Raw genomic sequence first — 18,005 nt, forward strand, 5'->3', positions numbered from 1 at the left:
CGCACGAAATGTGTGGGAAGAAATATGAATATCCCTCAACTCTAGAGGATCATGGGATCAATTCAAAGTTTGCATTTCAGAGTTCATGAGATAGTCCTGTGCATTTTAGAAATGGACCACAGCTCCATAATTTCATAGTATGCCATGTTATCGAATGTGCATTGAAAAGCACTAGTCGACAACCTTTTCTTTAGGGGGTTTATGGTGCATAGTGTAGAAGCTTATATCCGTCGAAAGGCTTTAGGTGGTACTGTGTTAAAATTACAGCACCTAAAACAAACGTCTGTTAGACAAGAAATCTTCTCCCACATCTGAAAATCTAAAGAAAAGTCTTACTTATTGGCCCAGAATGCCGTGATTGACAGGTCGACACTGAATTGAACGGGCTGACTTCCGTTGCGAATGCGCAAGCTCCGCAGTAGATTGGTTTGACTGAAGTTAGTGTGCTAGTGTTGTGGAGGCTGCTCGAGAAATACACAGGTAGGTGGGCGGGTGACAGCAGAAACCTAAGGCTAAATAATATACAGTGTACTGTGGACCGTTATGTAGCACAGCAGCTGAGAAGATGTAGTTTTGGGCGTGAGCACTATAACCGAGATTGTTTCTGTACATTATAAGCGCTATTGAGCACATCAGCCATGATATGCATGCTAAAGTAAGGCAGCGGCAGTCAGATGCATTATCACGGCTTTTCATGTGGGGTTACGTAAATACCGTTGTCTAAAGCATTCTAAATTATAGGGTATAATGTCAGACAGCTACCGGTCTAGCAATAGAAATTAAAAGGTAAATTCGCTGAATATCTGATAATGGCTATTTTGTTCCTTCGTAATATGCACGCTTTAGGATAATTCTTTTATGTAGTTTTAATGATCCATGATCTCATTTTTTCTCAGGTGTATTATGTCACCAATACACCAAAAGTCATAACTCCCCCAAGACGGCTTAAGTCAAGTGAGGGTGGAAAATGTCATCTGCTGAAGAAAAAGATTTATGCTAATCGGATAATGCTATATATATTGTTCTACTGCAACTAGCATAATTAGGTTGTCATTGTTAGCGCTACTAATAGTCACAGTATAAAATGTCACAGGTGCTTTCAGAACGAGTTTCTTTCATGAACTAATGGTAACAGTTTTCATGCTGTTCCAAACTGTGCTCAGATTTGTGTCTTTTTATTTTCATGACCGTTATGAGAAACGTCTTTGAACTCATTAAAAACACTTTTCCTTAGTATTAAGTCTGTTTTACCCATTAAGAATTGCTTAATACCTACCCAGGAAAAGTCTAGAGTCAAATCTTGCCATTCTGGGACACTATTTTAACATACAGTGTTTTGCCTTCTTGAAAGTCCAAAAGGCAGCTTATTTAATGTGTGTTGGAGTAGATTTGGAATTAATTTTGAAATTTTCTTTCTCTTAGATTTCCTTTCCCAGGTTGTAAACTATATAGCAGAAGCCTGCTTATATATATTGTCAACCGCATATAAAGTTTACAGTCTTCCATTTCGTGCTGCCTCTAATTTCTGCGATGAACAGAAGAAGGCAAATACTGTAAGCAACACTGGCCGCACCTAATCTTGCATCTTGCATCTGGCTCTGCTCTGGTCTCTGAGGGACTTGCTTCATCTCTCAGCATGCTGGCTTTCAGTGCAATTATTTCACGCAGTTCCAATTCATCTTTTTCAAATCCAGCCCTATTGCCAGAAAGCCCACTGTCACTCAGACGATGGCCCTGCAACACAAAATGGCATTGATTGGAAATGATGGAGGTGGAAGTAGAGCCCAAAGTTATTTAAATTCTCCCTGCCTTTAATCTGTTAAGTGTGAGCAAAAGAATTTTAATTTCACTTTCTTTTTTGTGAGTAGAGTGTCCCAGGAGGGCTCTTTGAAAGTGGTTTTCCAATCCTGTTATTCCAGAGATATAGTAAAACTAATAGCTTAAAAAGAGCTTAAAAAGATTATCTGGAATGAAGGATTGCATGAACAAAATGGAGGGGAAAGCCTCTAACCCAACTATTTTCCTCTGTTTAAATTAAAGTTTTGTGGGGGTTTAGTGTATTGCAGTATTTGGGGGGGGGGTTCTTGGTGATGTAGCGTATTCATATGTACGGTGGCTTTTAAATTGTCCTCTAAAATGCACACAAACATGAACCTACTCAGAGTGAATTGCAAGAGTCTTAGAAAACATTTAAGGGAGGCATGAACTGAGAATGCATTTACTAGTTGAAACAAATGACTTGCACAGGATTTGTAATGTCAAGCATTTCTTTTGTGTACTTTTAACTTGGTGTTTCTTTGGATTTCTCGAATCATTGCAGAGATTAATCTTAAAATATGTGGGCTGGCAGGAGTTGGGGAAACAATCAGGATTCAAGCCTTTTGATGATATTGTTAGGATACCACATAGTGCTTCATTTACTTGGAGTGTGTGCTGAAGGAGTAGAGAGTGTCTGTGATCAGCTGAGGATCTGGTGGTAGACTATAACAGTGCCTCCGCTGGGTCAGCAGTTTTCTCCCATTGAGCCATTGTTTTCTGCTGTAAGCTGAAAGAACTTAGCACGCTTTTTAAATCGTCTGTGCAATGGTACTAAAATCAAGACAGATTGATTCTTTTTTAAATGAATTTGGATTTTCTGGTGCAGAACATCACACAAGTGCCTGGAATAATTAGGGACACTGTTCAAGGTTTCGGTGTAATATTTTTTTTTTAAAATCTCACAGTCAAGAAATATAATTTGTTAGCTACTACAGTATGTGTTTCTTTCTATAGTTAGGGTCACAATTCCAGTCCAGAATGACCAAAGAGGTTTCTTTCTAATGAACTAATTAAGCTAAGCATTACCTTAACCAGAGTGATGTAACATATTTTTACAAGCTGTTGATTTAAAGAGACTTTCCAGGTTTCATCCCTCCTGAACGAGATGTACTGTACCTATGAGCAGGGATTCTCATACCTGGTTCTGGAGGCACACACACTTGCTGGTTTTGGTTTTCCCAGTTAACCCTTAATTAGTCGAATAGGATTAATTTGAACTGTTTGACTGTTTTCAGCTTTAAAACAAGTTTGAGGCTGCTTTTTAATACATTCCAGAAGTTCATTAAAATACCAAACGTTTGAGTGGAAAAAGCCTTGCCAATATTCAATTCTCCAACTGGGTAATTATGTTTGGCTGCAATGAAGACCAGCAGATGTGTGGCCCTCTGGGACTGGGTACCGCTGGTGTAGAATGGTAAAAATATACTGTAGGACAGAAAAAACAACTTTTTACTGCTTAGATCCTAGACGTTGCTCTCCTACTTATATGTTTGACATATCGGGCTCTAAAAGTTGCCTTTAGCTGTGTTTGGGAAAATTGATGAAACTCTGGATTGTAAAAGATGCAACCGGGTCAGCGTGTCCTTTAGCTATAGCAAGATAGAAGAATAACATAACCCGCATTTTGTGCTCTGCGTGTAGTTGATTTGTATGATAACACAGTAAAATAACCAATATCCTGACTTTATCTCCCTATAAATGGTGAAGATATGATTACACAAACAGATTGTGAGAAGCAGGCTTATTTGGATGATCTTTCAGACCAGCTCCAAAAAGTACAAAACCTTTCAAAGAATATAATTACATAATCACATTGGAGAAGTCATACTCTAGGATCGATACGGAAAGGAATACAGCAGTGGAAGGGAAAATAAGAGATCTTTTTAATATTACAACTGCAGAAGGAACAATAAAGGTGGTGAACATTTAGCAGAGAAACGGTTAAGGTACTGAATACATATTTCATGCTGGTGTAAGGAAAAGAACAAACCTTAGGGTGAAAAAAGCAGGAGTTCCATATTAAATATTACAGTAGAAACCAAAGTGTTACAGCTACAGAAGCACCTGCGATGACCAAAACTTCAAGCACAGAAGATATTCCAACAATTGAACTCAAGGAAAAGAGGTCACGTTCATTGGTGTTAACTAAACTCTTTTGAAGCGGGAGAAATACACATGTGGTAGCCATCCACAAGAAAACAATGGCACTGAACCTATAATAATTGTTGTCCAGTTAGTCTTAATTCTGTGGTGACACAGCAGCACAGGGGTTAGAATTGCTGCCTCATAGCTCTGGGGCCCTGAGTGAAATTCCTGGGGTGCTGCCTGTGTGGAGTTTGCACGTTCTCCCTGTATTTGCATAGGTTTCCTCAGAGTTCCTTGGTGTCCTCCCACAGTCCAAACACATACTTGTAGGTTAATTGGTTTCTCAGAAAACGTCTGTATCTATGTGTGCCCTGTGATGAACTGGCATCCGGTCTGGGGTGTATCCTGCCTTGTGCCCGTTGCCTGCTGGGATTGGCATATTAAGTTGTATATTTGGGTTTTTCTGAAGACTTTTGATAACGTTTCAAACTGCAGGCACTGGGTACTGAAGGTAATAAACTTACTTGGAATAGGAATTGGATAGTAGGAAATAGGGGAACAGGAAAGGGGTTAATGCTCAAAATAGGGTGACATGTTCAGTGAAGTATTTTAGGGACCTGTGTAAGGACGAGGGCTGTTTCTAAACGATATCTATGATCTGATTCTGGTGTAGATAGCAAGCTTCAGAGATTATACCAAACTAGGAAGATTACTAAAAACTGTAACAGTTCCAAAAGAAGGACCTTGACAAAAGTTTCTGTTAATCCACTTGTTTTGGTATGATCTGTTAACTTGACTAGTTTACTACATATACTTGAATCTAGATGATTGATATAAGTTAGAAAGCAGTTGTCATAATGCAAAACCTACAGTACTCCACTAATTAATGGAGTCTTGAGTATTCATCCCTTATCTGCACTTTTTTTTCTCCTATTAAACAGTTTTCAGACAAACGACACATAGTCAATACAACCCACCAACTGTGTCACACACATACCTATATTTTCTATGTCCGTGTTGATAATAGAGGGCCAATGGTGCACAAAACGTTGTCAAGTAATCTTAGTGATGAAATGGAACAACTCATGAGTTCCATTCACCAGGGACTTGCTAACGCTAATTCCTACCTGTTTTTCCCTTGATGCATCCATTTTGAAACTGCTTTATTAAATTCAGGGTCATGGGGAAGCTGATGTCTATCCTTTGAAGCGACTGGTTCAAGACTGGACAGGATGCCAGGGCACACACAGACACACACACCAGGGCCAGTTTTCACAAAAGACAATTATTGTACCAGTATGTCCTTGGAATGCAGCCGGAAACTCTTGCGAAAATGGGGAGAACATGCAGACTCCTCACAGATAGCACCCCAGGTCCAGAATTGAATCAAAAACTTCAACATTGCGAGGCAGCAATATTAACCACTGCTCCACCATGCCGCCTTCATTTTTCTTTATAAGGAGGATTAAATACTGAATAATTTAACTTAATAGTATTAACTAATTAGTAGAATTAGTAGGGTTAGGAATATTGTTTTATTTATGCATTTCATCTGGTCCTAATTAAAACACAGGTGACGTGGGCAAGCAAACAGGATGTCAGTGGAGAAGCGCCTGGCTTTTTCGATTGTGCAGTTCCTCCGCGATCAGACACACTCGGATACTTTGAACTCCGATGAACAAGAAAGCCTTGAAGGTAATAAAAATTGTGTATGTGTACCCCGTTCACTTTACTTTTTGGACATCTTGCGTATTTGAAATCAAATTTAAAAAGAACAGAGTGACTGAAAGGGTGCGTTTACGAAACAGGAAGGTGTTTCCGCAATAAATTGTTTTTGAAAGTGGTTTATATTGGAAGAAACATTTTAACTGCAATAAGACCAGAGATAAAAAAGAATCAGGAACAAAAAGCTTGTATATTAATAAAACTTGTATTCAGTCCTGGAAAGAATGTTCACAACTAGTTTTTAATTACTAATTCATGTGTGTTAAATAAGCTGAAGATTTCTTAAAAGAAGCCCATGGATTCAAAGACGTATAGTCTTAAGATGCAATTCCCTGTTATTTTCCCATTACATTTTTCTCACTGTAATTTTGATGAACAGCACTTGATTGAGTAAATTATTAAATAGTACCATCTTTATAGTCTTATTATGTCATTGGAGTTCATATTTTGTTTGTTTCTTGTATTTTCTTTAAGTTGCAATACAGTGTCTGGAGACAACATTTAAGATCAGCTCAGATGACAGCTATCTTGCAGTCCCACAGTCTCTTGCAGAGATCTTTTTGAACTCCATCTTCAAGGTATGCACAGCTGGCCCTTGTCTTCACAGTCCTGTTTGTCAGACACACTGACCTCACAATACAAAGTTATCCAATGTAAAGTTATATAAGAGGCATAGTAGAGCTTCAGCTAAGGTTAAAGAAAAGCTGCAATATAACTGCTATGACTATGAATTGGACCACATATTTAATTCAGTGAATGAGTTCATGAATGAATGCCCTAGTTAAATTATCCTAATTGTAATTTCTGAACACAACTGGACACTCTAGCATTTTATATAAAATAACTTACTTCCAGCTGTATTTTATTCTACTTGTGAAACTATAGCAGAACTGTTATATGTCAAAGTTTTGTTTCAGTGGAAAATGTACTCTACAAATAAATGGTCTCATTTTCTATAATGTTTAAGTAAAACAAAAAATATGTATTTCACTTATGCCTTGTACACCTACGCAACCACTTATTTCATTTTGCACCTTTGGACATTTCATCAAGGCACTGTAAACGTATTTTAGTTGATCGAAATAAACTGTCACACCAAATACAAGGCCATAGAGTTTTATAGTAATAATTTGGACTAGAGACCTTGACTAGTTTTAACACTACCTATTGTACCACTTGAGCTCAAAGTGTAACCTAAAGGTCAAAATCAAAATGTACAAATTCACAGCAGTCAAATTTCAGCACCATGAAAATGTGTTCCAATGGACTCCATCCCTGTTCAAGGAAAGTTCCAGTCTACTAGGCTTAACAGTTCACCATTAAATTGCCAGTTCCTAAAGACCTGGAACAAGTTAATTGTTACTGATTAGCTAAGTGATATCTCATTTTAAGGAAATTAGAGATCATTTGGAATAGAAATATGAAGACATTTGAGCACTGAAAGAGTGGATCTGTGTTAACTGAAAGATTACTTCCTTAATTCATCAATAACATGCAGGTGTTGCCTGTATTTGATTATTTTTATCTTCAGAAACAGATAAACTGGAAGACAGATTGGATTGGGGCTCTCCAGGACCAGGGTTGGAGAACCCCAGGCTTACTCTATTAGCATTGCCAAAACAAGTACTTCTCTTCGTCATTACCTAGTGTATGCAGAAAACATAACTTTAAAATGACTATTCCAGTTCTAGGTATTGGGTAGCAAAGTAAAACAAAAAGGTTATGCTTAACCAAAGGATTTTCCACATACAAACACAGTCAAGTTAGCAATTGCTAGTAAAAATTTAAACCGTTGAGCAAGAAAAATCAGTATGCCCTATGAAAGACTCAATTCAGACTTGCATGGTTCATCTTTTCAATTCTTCAATGTGCAAGTTCATAGTCCTTGAAGAAAGTAGGGGCCACTTTTTTTGTGTAGGCTGGACATTTTGTCATGTTTTGTTAACTAAGCCATTTTACAACCTCTGTGTAAGGCCATTTGGCTCTTTTAGCATGTTTATTGGCTGATCCCTCAGCGGACATCAGGCTTTGCGTGATGTTTCGCAGAGCTTCACAAACATTGAAAACCTGAATTGTCGTCATTGTTATTATTATTTTTTGCCTTCTGTTGCCTTTTAAAGAATGACAACTTGTCCATTCCTGAGATCTCTGCCTCCCCAGTAGATGCAGATAGGGCCGAACAGCTGAAGAACGAAGGTAAAGCAGTGGTGTCAGAAGTTCTTGTTATCAATTCTGAAGTGGCAATAGCAGAAGAGTTCTAATGAATTTTGCTTGTGGTTAGCAATAGCCAATCGAGGGAACTCCATTCAAAAGCTTTTTGTAAAGTAGATTCATTTCAGCTTCAGATGTTTCTTTAAACTGTGACTGTGACTTTAAACTGTGTTTCTTTAAAGGCTAAAAAGCCTTTAATAATCTTTCTTTGTGGGAATGCAGGTGATATGTTATGTTGTAATATCATTGACCTCAATTGGTTTATTTTACATAAGCTGTCAAGAGAGGAGCATTGAAGGAGTATATCCATATTAACAGTAATTGTGTGTACACAATAAAACAGGAAAAAATAACTCTAGCTCTGTCATATGTAACTTAGTTTTCAAAGTTTGTCATCCTGAATCTGTCATATGTAGTTATTATTTTAAAAGAATATGAAAAATATTGGCAATAGTGTTCAGAAATTCTTGTCCTATATTAAATACTATCTAGGACATAGTTTGTTTGAATGAACCTCGCATAGTCTTACTGAAATCCTTAGAGTCTGTGACGTCGTGATTTTTGCCAGTATTCAAAATCTTCTGCAGAAGCTATCACATAACTGTAAAGTCACACGACTAGTGAACTTGCATAGTATTTTCCAATTTGCACAAAAGCAAAGGACAGGTTAACTCCAGGAAGTTAATTTCTTCCTAAAAACGCAGAAACAGCAAGCATAAAGGATGGAATGTTTTTCTTTGTGTCTGCTAGACCTTAGTTTTAAATAATCTTTGCAGTTTTTTCCAGTTATTTGATCTTGGGTTTGCATTTAACATTGGACTTACAGTAATATAACCCATTGTCACGCTAAATGTTAAATTACTATAACATGTACTGTAGGTCTCCTATACGTAAATTGTGCCTTTATAGATGCAGACCGGTGACTACAAAGTGTTAAGCTATACACCACTCTAACTCTTCTAGGTTTGTCTGAATTGTAGTTAGTCCATACCTGAATTGCTTCTATGAAGGTTGTTTGGACTTGAGTGTGATAAAGTGTTTTTATCCAGTTAAAATGCCTGATTTGCCCCTCTGTCTACTTTTAGGAAACAATCATATGAAGGAAGAGAATTACAGCTCTGCTATTGAGTGCTACACAAAAGCCATTGACCTGGACCTGAACAATGCAGTCTATTACTGTAACAGGTAAAAACAGGAAGGATGAAACACCCTCATTACTTATCATCAGGAGCAGAAAATGCAGGGGCGTAATTGGGAGTTTACTTTAGCAGGCTGCAATGTTTCTGTTTCATTTCAGAGTCACAGAAAGTTAATGGGTTTGTGACGCTGCTGTTATCTCCCCAGGGCTGCAGCTCATAGTAAACTAGGGAACTTTGTGGAAGCGACAAATGACTGTGAGAGGGCAATAGGAATAGATCCAACGTACAGCAAAGCCTACGGAAGAATGGGGTGAGTCCTCTGCTGTCTGGAGCCGGTTTTCACACTGATCGCATTAGGAAAGTTACTTGCTGGGTACAGGATATACATCTTTACACAAGGAGTTGTGGGAGTAGGGAACAAGTCACTCAGTGAGGTTGTTGAAGCTTAGAACCTGCCTTAAAAAAATGCCTGGATGAGATCCTCAGGCCATTTAACTACCAAATGAGCTTTGTGCGCTGGAAGGCCTCCTTTCAATTGTAAAAATTCCTGTTCTTATGGAATGACAAACAAAAAATGAGAAACAAATAGTACGGAATATTGATATCTGGACTGGGTGTCAGTCTCTGGGCTGTGAGGAAAAACAGATTATAAATAGTAACATGTTGTTTATCATACAACACCTATATAATGATACAATACACCTTTGCTAATTCATACATTTTGTAAAAGGTTGTAAACATTTCCAAAGATTTTTATTTGGACTTTTAAATGTATTAAATATTAAAACTACACTAGCTGTAGTTTAATGCTATAATGTATTTTTTATTATTGTAATATAGAACACCAACGGAAAATGTCTGACATTAAGCAACAGCAGTAAAGCATAGTAACAGAACTTATATTTACATAGATATAAAGATTTTCCAAAGGCTGTTGATACAGTTCCTTTTAAAAGCTTAATTCTTAAATCATAGGCAGTCAATGTTCAAGGAAATGCTTTTGGAATGGAGAGTTGGTCAATGGATAGGAAACAAAATACAGATTAAGGGGAAAATGCTCATACTGGGGTAAATAGTGGAGTACCACAAGGAACTCTATTAGGATCACTGCTGTTCCTGCTATATCCCAATGAACTAATGTAATTCAGTAAGGAACCTGCTAACTGACTACATGAAAGTGAAAACACATAATGGTAACTCTTTCACTGGGGTAGGCTTTATTGCAGAGAGTTTGACAGTCTTCAAATAAAAAAAACTCTGGAGCAGACTGCTAACTGACTTAACCACCACCTAACACCGTAAGGCATTTTATATATGCCAACATCACTCATCATACTAAACATGGTTTCAATATGTTACTAATTATCTAATTAACTAGTTACCTCAAGTATGCCAATTTGCAGGCGATAGAAGCCCCTTTATAGGCCTCTACTGACAGGTTGGTCAGTAATAGTCTCTCCATAGTCCAGTCAGTCCCGAGAGGAGTGATCACATAAACTTGAAGACTTAAAGGAATGTCGTACACTGACAAACTGAATCTTTTTAATCTTGAACAGATGAGACTACAAGGGAAACAGACTGATGTATTTAAAATCTTTAAATACTTTTACAATGTCAATCCAGTGGACTTCTTCAGAAGTAGCCATGAACTAATAACCAGAGAATGCAAGTGTTAACTGTGAGGAATTGCATTTAAAACTCAGAACAGGAGAAACATTTTTACACAAAGGGGTCTGTATTGGAACCTGGAACCAGCTACCCTGCCATATTGTTGAAGGTGATACCCTGGCTTCTTTCTGGCAACATCTGGATGAGATCTATTAGCTACTATCAATAGAAGGAGCTATCTGCACCCATGAGTCACCTCTTTCTACTAAGTATAAAAAATTCAAGTTGCCTCACAGAGGATTTTGGATTTGTTATACTCCTTTGTGAGGAGCATATCAAATCCAAAACGAAGACTGATTGGCCTTTAATTTGCATCACAAAAGCAATACTTACTTAATGACAAGATTATCTGCCCAGCATTGGGGATGGATATTTAAAGCTTGGTCAGTGATCTTGAATTTTAGCTGCCTGTGTTCAGGGTTGAAGGGATTTTTTAATGATTTCTGTAAGATTAACACATGGGCTGAAATAGTAAGATAACTCACTGGAGGACTGTGAACTGAATAATAACTTTTTAATGTGGCTTTTCTTCACAAATGATATAAATATTGCTTCATTGTCATATACAAACCAAAAACTAAGTACTTATCATCCAGAAGTAGGTATAGCTTCACGTAGCACTTTTATCACAAAATATGAAGACTTACAGGTGTTTTTTTTATATTATCTGAATCACTGAAAGAAGCATCAAACTTTACACTTTAATTTCTGACTACTGAGGACAGAGGTAACATTTCCCTTAATGATGGGACTGTAGTTACAGTGGCAATCTGATTAGGTGTCCTATCAGCAAGGCCTCCGTACTATTAAGCATGAGAAAATTGAGGCTCAGCCATATCCTGATCTCCAGACAGCTGTTTAAATTTTCCAAAGAAGTGGACATGCCAGGTTTAGGTTTTAATATACAGCTGTGTGTCATCTGCATAGCTGGGAAAGTTAAATGACCCAATGCTACTGTACATAATCTGACCCAGAGGAACAAGATGGGCCCCGATACTGTCCACAAGGGGACGCTGCAAGTCACTGGCGAGAACTCTGAACTTGTTTCCCCAACAGAGACAAACTGCTGCCTGTTGGAAAGATAGGAGGAAACCCTTTCAGAGCTGTGCCTTGCAGTCCAACACAGTCCTTCAGTCTCTGCAGAAGAATGTTGTGGTGCACAGTGTTGAAGGCTGCTGTGAGATCAAGTAGAAAAAGAATAGAAATTGATAGAAACCCAGAATCAGCAGCCATTTGAAGTTGAAAACTTTCACAGGGACAGACTCTGTGCCGTGGAAGGGTCAGAAACCTGACTGGGCTTTTTCAGAGAGTTGGGGGAATTGGTGTAGAACTGTAGCTGAGTAGCTGCTGCCTTCTCAAGAACCTGTGAGATAAAAGGGGAGGTGGGAGATTAGGCCTCTAGCTGGAGAGCAGGTGGAGGCCAAGGTTAGATTTCTTCAAGTGGGGAGTAACGGCAGTGGTGTGGAGCAGAACTGGCACTGCCCCAGTCTCAAGGGATTTATTTCACAGGCCGGTGACAAAGTGAATCAGGACAGGTAAGCGGGCTTTGAACAGAGGTGTAGGAATAGGATCCAAGGAACATGTGGAGGTTTTTATTTTAGAAACCATGGCCAGCCGTGCAACAGGAGAGACCCGGTTAAAGCTGGCAAAGGGCGGGGTAGCCGAGGGAGGGGTTAGAAAAGCCACTGTGAAGATTGCACTAGTCAGAGTAATTATGCATACACAGCTTACCTTCCAATTAAAGACCAGCATGCATGTCAATCCTGTTCCTTTATCACCACTCTTGTAAAGACACTTGATTATTATTTAAGTTTCTCCGAAGAGTCCAAATAGTCTCATCTGCAGAGGTATTTGAGGTCCGTGCTTTGATGAGTCCATTCCATGCGATAAAGGTCTGCAGTGTCCTCCCCCTGTTTCAGATGCGTTTGACTTATTTCAGCTAATGGGTTTAGACCATCAGGAGGCAGGTTAGTTTTACAATACTGGTGGTGTGCTGCTGCAGTAGCAGACCTGCTTAGTGTAACGGAACAGTTCTTTCCGGACCCTATGTGGACGACACAATCCAGGGTTGAGTCAGAAACACAGGGGAAAAAGCCATGCAGGAATCGGGAATGATTACGGGAGGGCATGTCCAAAGTGTGCAGGTGTCCAGGGGGGTGAGTCCGGGGCAAACAATCCAGAGGTAATGCAAACGGGGAATCCAAAAACGGGCAAAGTCCAAAGACAGGTTAAAAACAGGAACCGGGTCGGAACCGGCAGGGGGAACAGGAACAGAAACAGAAACTTAAAACATAATGGAGCCAGGCGATTACAGGTCCTGGGCTCGCACGATACGGGAATCAATGCAGAGCCCGGAACTGAGTGGGTGTCTGGTTTTTAAGGGGGACAGGAAGGAGCTGGAACAAGGGGCAGGTGCACAAAATCAGGTCCGAAGTGAAAGAGCTGGAGCGCCCTTAGGAGGAGGGAGTACAATCGTGACACTTAGTACGAGAGGAACCTCAGGTTAGGACTTTTGGTGTATGTGCTTGGCTGAGGAGTCCGAGGTGCGAAACTACTATCTATGGGATCCATGTCAGGACCCCCTAAAAGGGGGAATTATCTGGCAGTATTAGGATGTCAGGACCAAAAAGTGTATTGAATGCAACATCCATTTTCAGTATTTTCCCAGGATCACTTGATGCATATGCATCCCTAAACTTGAATTGAGCCTCATTCATGCATAGTTCTAGGCTTGAAGCAAAGGTCTTTCGAAACCTTTCACATATTATATTCAGTAAGATCCAAATAACTGACTCTTTAGCTTATTTGTCCAATGGAGCTTTGACCACTGATCCATAGTGCAATTTCTGTGCTCCAGTGTCTATTTTGGCATATCCATTTAACACACAGTACACATTAACATACTAGCAGTTAATTTCCCCATTTGTACAAAGGTTTTCTTACTCCAATACTCCATTTTAAGTCTGGTTTCAAGAGTCTCATTCCTGCTCTTGATGGATGGACACAAGAAGGTTACAGTCTTCTTGTCAAAATGACAGGAGGCCTTTCGGCCCATCTAGCCAAGTTAACCCGATTACCTTCCAAGTATTGCTTGTCTAGTCAGTGATTTGGATTTTCCAGTACTTGTTTGATTACTTGTTAATTAGGCTTTGGGCACCACAAATTGAAATTTGAGCGCTAAAAGTTATTTCACTCAGGTTCCTCTGTTTAGAGCAGGAACACAATTCTATGGTGAATGTCTACTGCTGTTTTAGTTATTTTCTTTTAACCTAACAGTTAATACTGATATATCTTTATTTTGAAATTCTCTAAACTATTATTTTAGCTTCACAATTGTGAAGAAGTGGAACACCTTATGGATTAGCTACTACAATGTGACATGTAACCTACTGTATGAGAGTAAAGCCTTTGAATAAATATACATAGTGTATAGTGTAACTCCTAAATGTCTCAATGTTATGCATAGCAGTGTATCCACATGCTATAAATAAAAGGAAAGTCAACTTGATTATTATTTAAACTCTACATTCAAAATGTAGATTTCTGTGCCCTCAGGTCCTAATGATCTCTGCTTCTAGTGATTTTCATTTGACGAGACAAGTAAACTCACACCCCAGAGCTTGTGAGATAAAACGTACTGTATTATATGATTGTGTTTAAGTAACCTCTGTTAGAACCTGAAACTACAAACAAGGATTTGTGTATTGAGTGAAGAGATTACATTTGTTGTTGGTAATTGAAAAAGTTGGGAGATGTGGATGATGAATGAATGGGGGTCAAAATTTTCACCTTTCCAGTTATATTTAGTAACAGGGTGAGACAGTGCACTCTTGACTCTTAAAAGCTGCTTTATATAGTGAGAGGCATTAAAAAAACAATACCAAGTGTTTCAGCACTCTCAGAATAATTACTACCGAGTATAAAGAGCCACAAATAAACCAAATCCTTTCTAAAACAATCTCCAGTTCTTTAGATCTGTAGACTTCACCAGAGCAAAGATTAATCTCAGACTTAATTGTTCATCTCTTCTGAAGACGATATCTTATTATTTTGCGAGCGGGTCCACGCATTTGAAAATGTCTATGTATCCCTGTCACAGTCTAGCCCTGACTGCAATGAATAAATATACAGATGCCATTACATACTTCAAGAAGGCTTTGGTGCTGGATCCAGAGAATGACACCTATAAATCGAACCTGAAAATTGCAGAGCAGAAGCTGAAGGAAGCCTCAAGTCCAGTAAGTATAAATACGACAACACTTACAACAAAACACAATCAACGACACTTAATTTTTACTGGACAAAAAAAAAAGAAATTAAAAAGCAGTATGTTTCCTTGGATTTAAATTTATTGTCCCATAGGTTTAACTTATTATTTTCCATTATCCCTTTGAGAAAAAAAAAGAATTGTGTTAAGCAAATAGTGCTTAAAGGCTATAGTCTCTAATTTTAATACCCCAATTTCCAGTCTCATAAAAGTGCACACAGGTGGTTTGTGGTTACACTTGATTCCATTATATTTTGTTTATAGCATGAAGACTTAAGGTGACATCTCCCTAACATCTATCTTGATCATGTTAAGAATGTACTTTCAAAAAAGATGAGTAAATTTAGTCTGAAAAATAATTTACTGCAAGCTGCTATTAAATACAGTAGTATTTGACTTAAGTGGTTGCAGGTGTGTTATTTGGAGACTTCAATCTTGAGTGCAGAAATTTGTCTTTCTTACAGACTGCCACTGGGCTTGGATTTGATATGGCAAGTCTCATAAACAACCCTGCTTTCATCAGTATGGTAAGAACAAGAGTCATGTGACTTGGCTTAATTCTTAGTTCCAAAGCATAGTCTTTAACCAAGCTCACTTAAAAATATTTAACTTCTCCCTCAGTAAAACTTTCTCTAAGTTTCTTCACTCATAGATTCGTCAATGCAAAGCACACATTTAGAGTTCTTTTCAAATAAGTTGTGCATGGTATTTGTGTAGTTTGAATACAATAATAGTAATTTATAATGCCTAATTGTGATGTTCTAATCATTTTTAATCACATTTTATTTCAGATGTACTGAAACACAGAAGTTCCCTGTTGTTTCACTGATCGTTGTGGTTTTAGAAGTAGGAAAAATTCTGAAACTGTGGCAGTAAATTTGCCATCCTCCTAGAACTATTACATTCAATTAAATCTGACCGCAGCTTTCACAGAATGGTTCTCTTGGAAAATGACTGTTGTGCTGTTATTTTTACATCAATGTTAACCATTTCATTTTTAAACTGAATTAAATGGTAAACATTGATCATGATCATGCTAGCTTTGGGTTTAGTATAGATAGAGTATAAGTTGTTCCACCAATGTTGCTTTAGGACACTAAAATAACTGCATTTTCATGAAAAAATAGTTGTATTTATACTGCCTTTCTGAAATTGCCAGAATGTAGTTAGAAATCGGTCTATGCTGTCATGAGGGTCTCATCTTTCATTCCCAGTTCCTTTGTTTAAGGTCTTTAACGACAATCTTTTCCCATTTTCTTGTCCAAATTTGATTTGATGTTCTCAGGCTGCAAGTGTAATGCACAACCCCCAAGTGCAACAGCTGTAAGTTAAGCTAGTCTACTTGGACTTCCGTTCGGTCAGTGCTCCAGTGTTGATTTGTATTAATACAGTCTTTAAGAGCACCTTGTTGCAAGGAGACTCATCTCCTCCTCTCTTCGTGAGCAGCATGTCTGGAATGATGTCGAACGCAGTCGGCGGTCCAGCAGCTGGGGTCGGGGGATTATCGGACATATCCAGCCTCATTGAAGCGTGAGTGCCGCGATCGTTGATGAGTTCTCTAGCTTTGATTTCAGCCCCGAGATTCAGACTTTGAGCGCACACGGGTCTCTTAAATAGATAAAAATTCTCCTCCGCAGCGGACAGCAGTTCGCTCAGCAGATCCAGCAGCAGAACCCGGAGCTGATCGAGCAGCTGAGAAACCACGTGCGGAGCAGGTCCTTCAGTGGCAGCGCGGAGGAGCGCTCCTGACCAGGGGCAGGTAGGCCCAGGGCCCGCGGGCTCTGCCAGCTCACTGAAGCAGCCTGAAGCGCACTTCCAGAACGCGAAGGATACGCGAGATTTATACCTAGAGCTCCTAATTTAAATCTCCACTGCTTCCCGCTTTATCACCTGAACGAGCAATTCGGAGGAATTCATGAGCGTTTAATCAAAAATGTCCCCGGTTCTTGAAACTTTGGGATGTTTGGAAATGTTAGTGTTGTTAACTCTTTGCAGGATGGTTTATAAGACCTTGATTTGGGTGAACTTTTGCACACATTTTCAAGTTTCCTTGTACGTTTGTGCAGTTTTCTGACAGCTTTGACCTTATTTCTGTTGTTTTAATGTAGCCTTTAAAATACGGAAGACTTTGTGATAAATGTTCAGTAGTCATTAATAAATAATTGCTTAAACTGCTGGAGATGATCTAAATATATGAAAACATGCGAATGTGCAATCATGTTGACCAGCCACACCAATTATTGAATTATTTGAATTGCACTTGTGAATTGACATTTAATTGCACATTTTCCCCTTGCAGTGATAAAGAGATACAAAGTAAACGTTTCACGATTACAATGTCAAGACCCCACTAGAGGATATCCGCAGCGCTAGAATGAAGCAGACTGCAAAGGGCGAGCACATTTTACGGTGACTTAACAGCTTCACAATGAATGCTGATCTCCTTTAACAAAAAAAACATTGCACACCTTACTAGTCAACACATTATAAAAAAACCACAGAGCAGACTGTACATTACACGTTAGTCTGATAACATTTGAAATGGTTTTAAATGTGTATTATGTTGTAGCAATGTAATGTACTGTACGCAGCTATTTCCAGGACTGCAGCTGTAGGTAGCACGTATTTTGCCCGTCACTGTAAATTTTTCACTTCCTTCCGTGTTTGGAAACCGTTTTAAAATTTCTGTAAATAGCTTCCTACACTATCATAGGAAAAGAAATGTATGTCTGAATTGTAATGCTTCTTAGCATTATTTTGCATGTTCCTTAACAGGATCTGATACTGTATACTCAGACTACTTTGGAAGGCTGTAATTATAAGAGTCCCATTACAGTGGGAGGTACACCAAAATGTCATTAATTGATTGTTACTGTGAAACTTAGATCAACATTATATGAGCAAATTATGTTTTGTTGCAAAGTGCCACATTATGTCCATAAGTTGTGCACTACACTGCGATTTAAACATTAAATGTAATTTTTAAGATAAACATTTTAAATACCATTTAAAAAACTGGGAATAGAAAACAATATGCTGATCCAAACAATAACATGCCTTTTGTGATAAATAAATAATTTAAATTAGGTCTC

At 38.5% G+C, this 18,005-nt stretch overlaps 1 protein-coding gene across 1 annotated transcript; it reads left to right on the forward strand.

The window, feature by feature from the left end:
* The first annotated feature begins 383 nt into the window (after positions 1-383).
* Positions 384-17,997, forward strand: sgtb (small glutamine rich tetratricopeptide repeat co-chaperone beta). Its single transcript, XM_088910907.1, has 11 exons — positions 384-480; positions 5,477-5,598; positions 6,103-6,206; positions 7,749-7,824; positions 8,925-9,024; positions 9,184-9,288; positions 14,746-14,884; positions 15,378-15,440; positions 16,199-16,236; positions 16,360-16,443; positions 16,551-17,997. Exons 2-11 carry the CDS (start codon positions 5,499-5,501, stop codon positions 16,660-16,662), a joined length of 921 nt encoding a protein of 306 aa, XP_088767033.1. The 5' UTR covers positions 384-480; positions 5,477-5,498; the 3' UTR covers positions 16,663-17,997.
* Positions 17,998-18,005: the final 8 nt, after the last annotated feature.

This window comes from Atractosteus spatula, chromosome 3 (assembly GCF_055471065.1).
Source record: "Atractosteus spatula isolate fAtrSpa1 chromosome 3, fAtrSpa1.hap1, whole genome shotgun sequence".
Lineage (NCBI taxonomy): Eukaryota > Metazoa > Chordata > Actinopteri > Semionotiformes > Lepisosteidae > Atractosteus > Atractosteus spatula.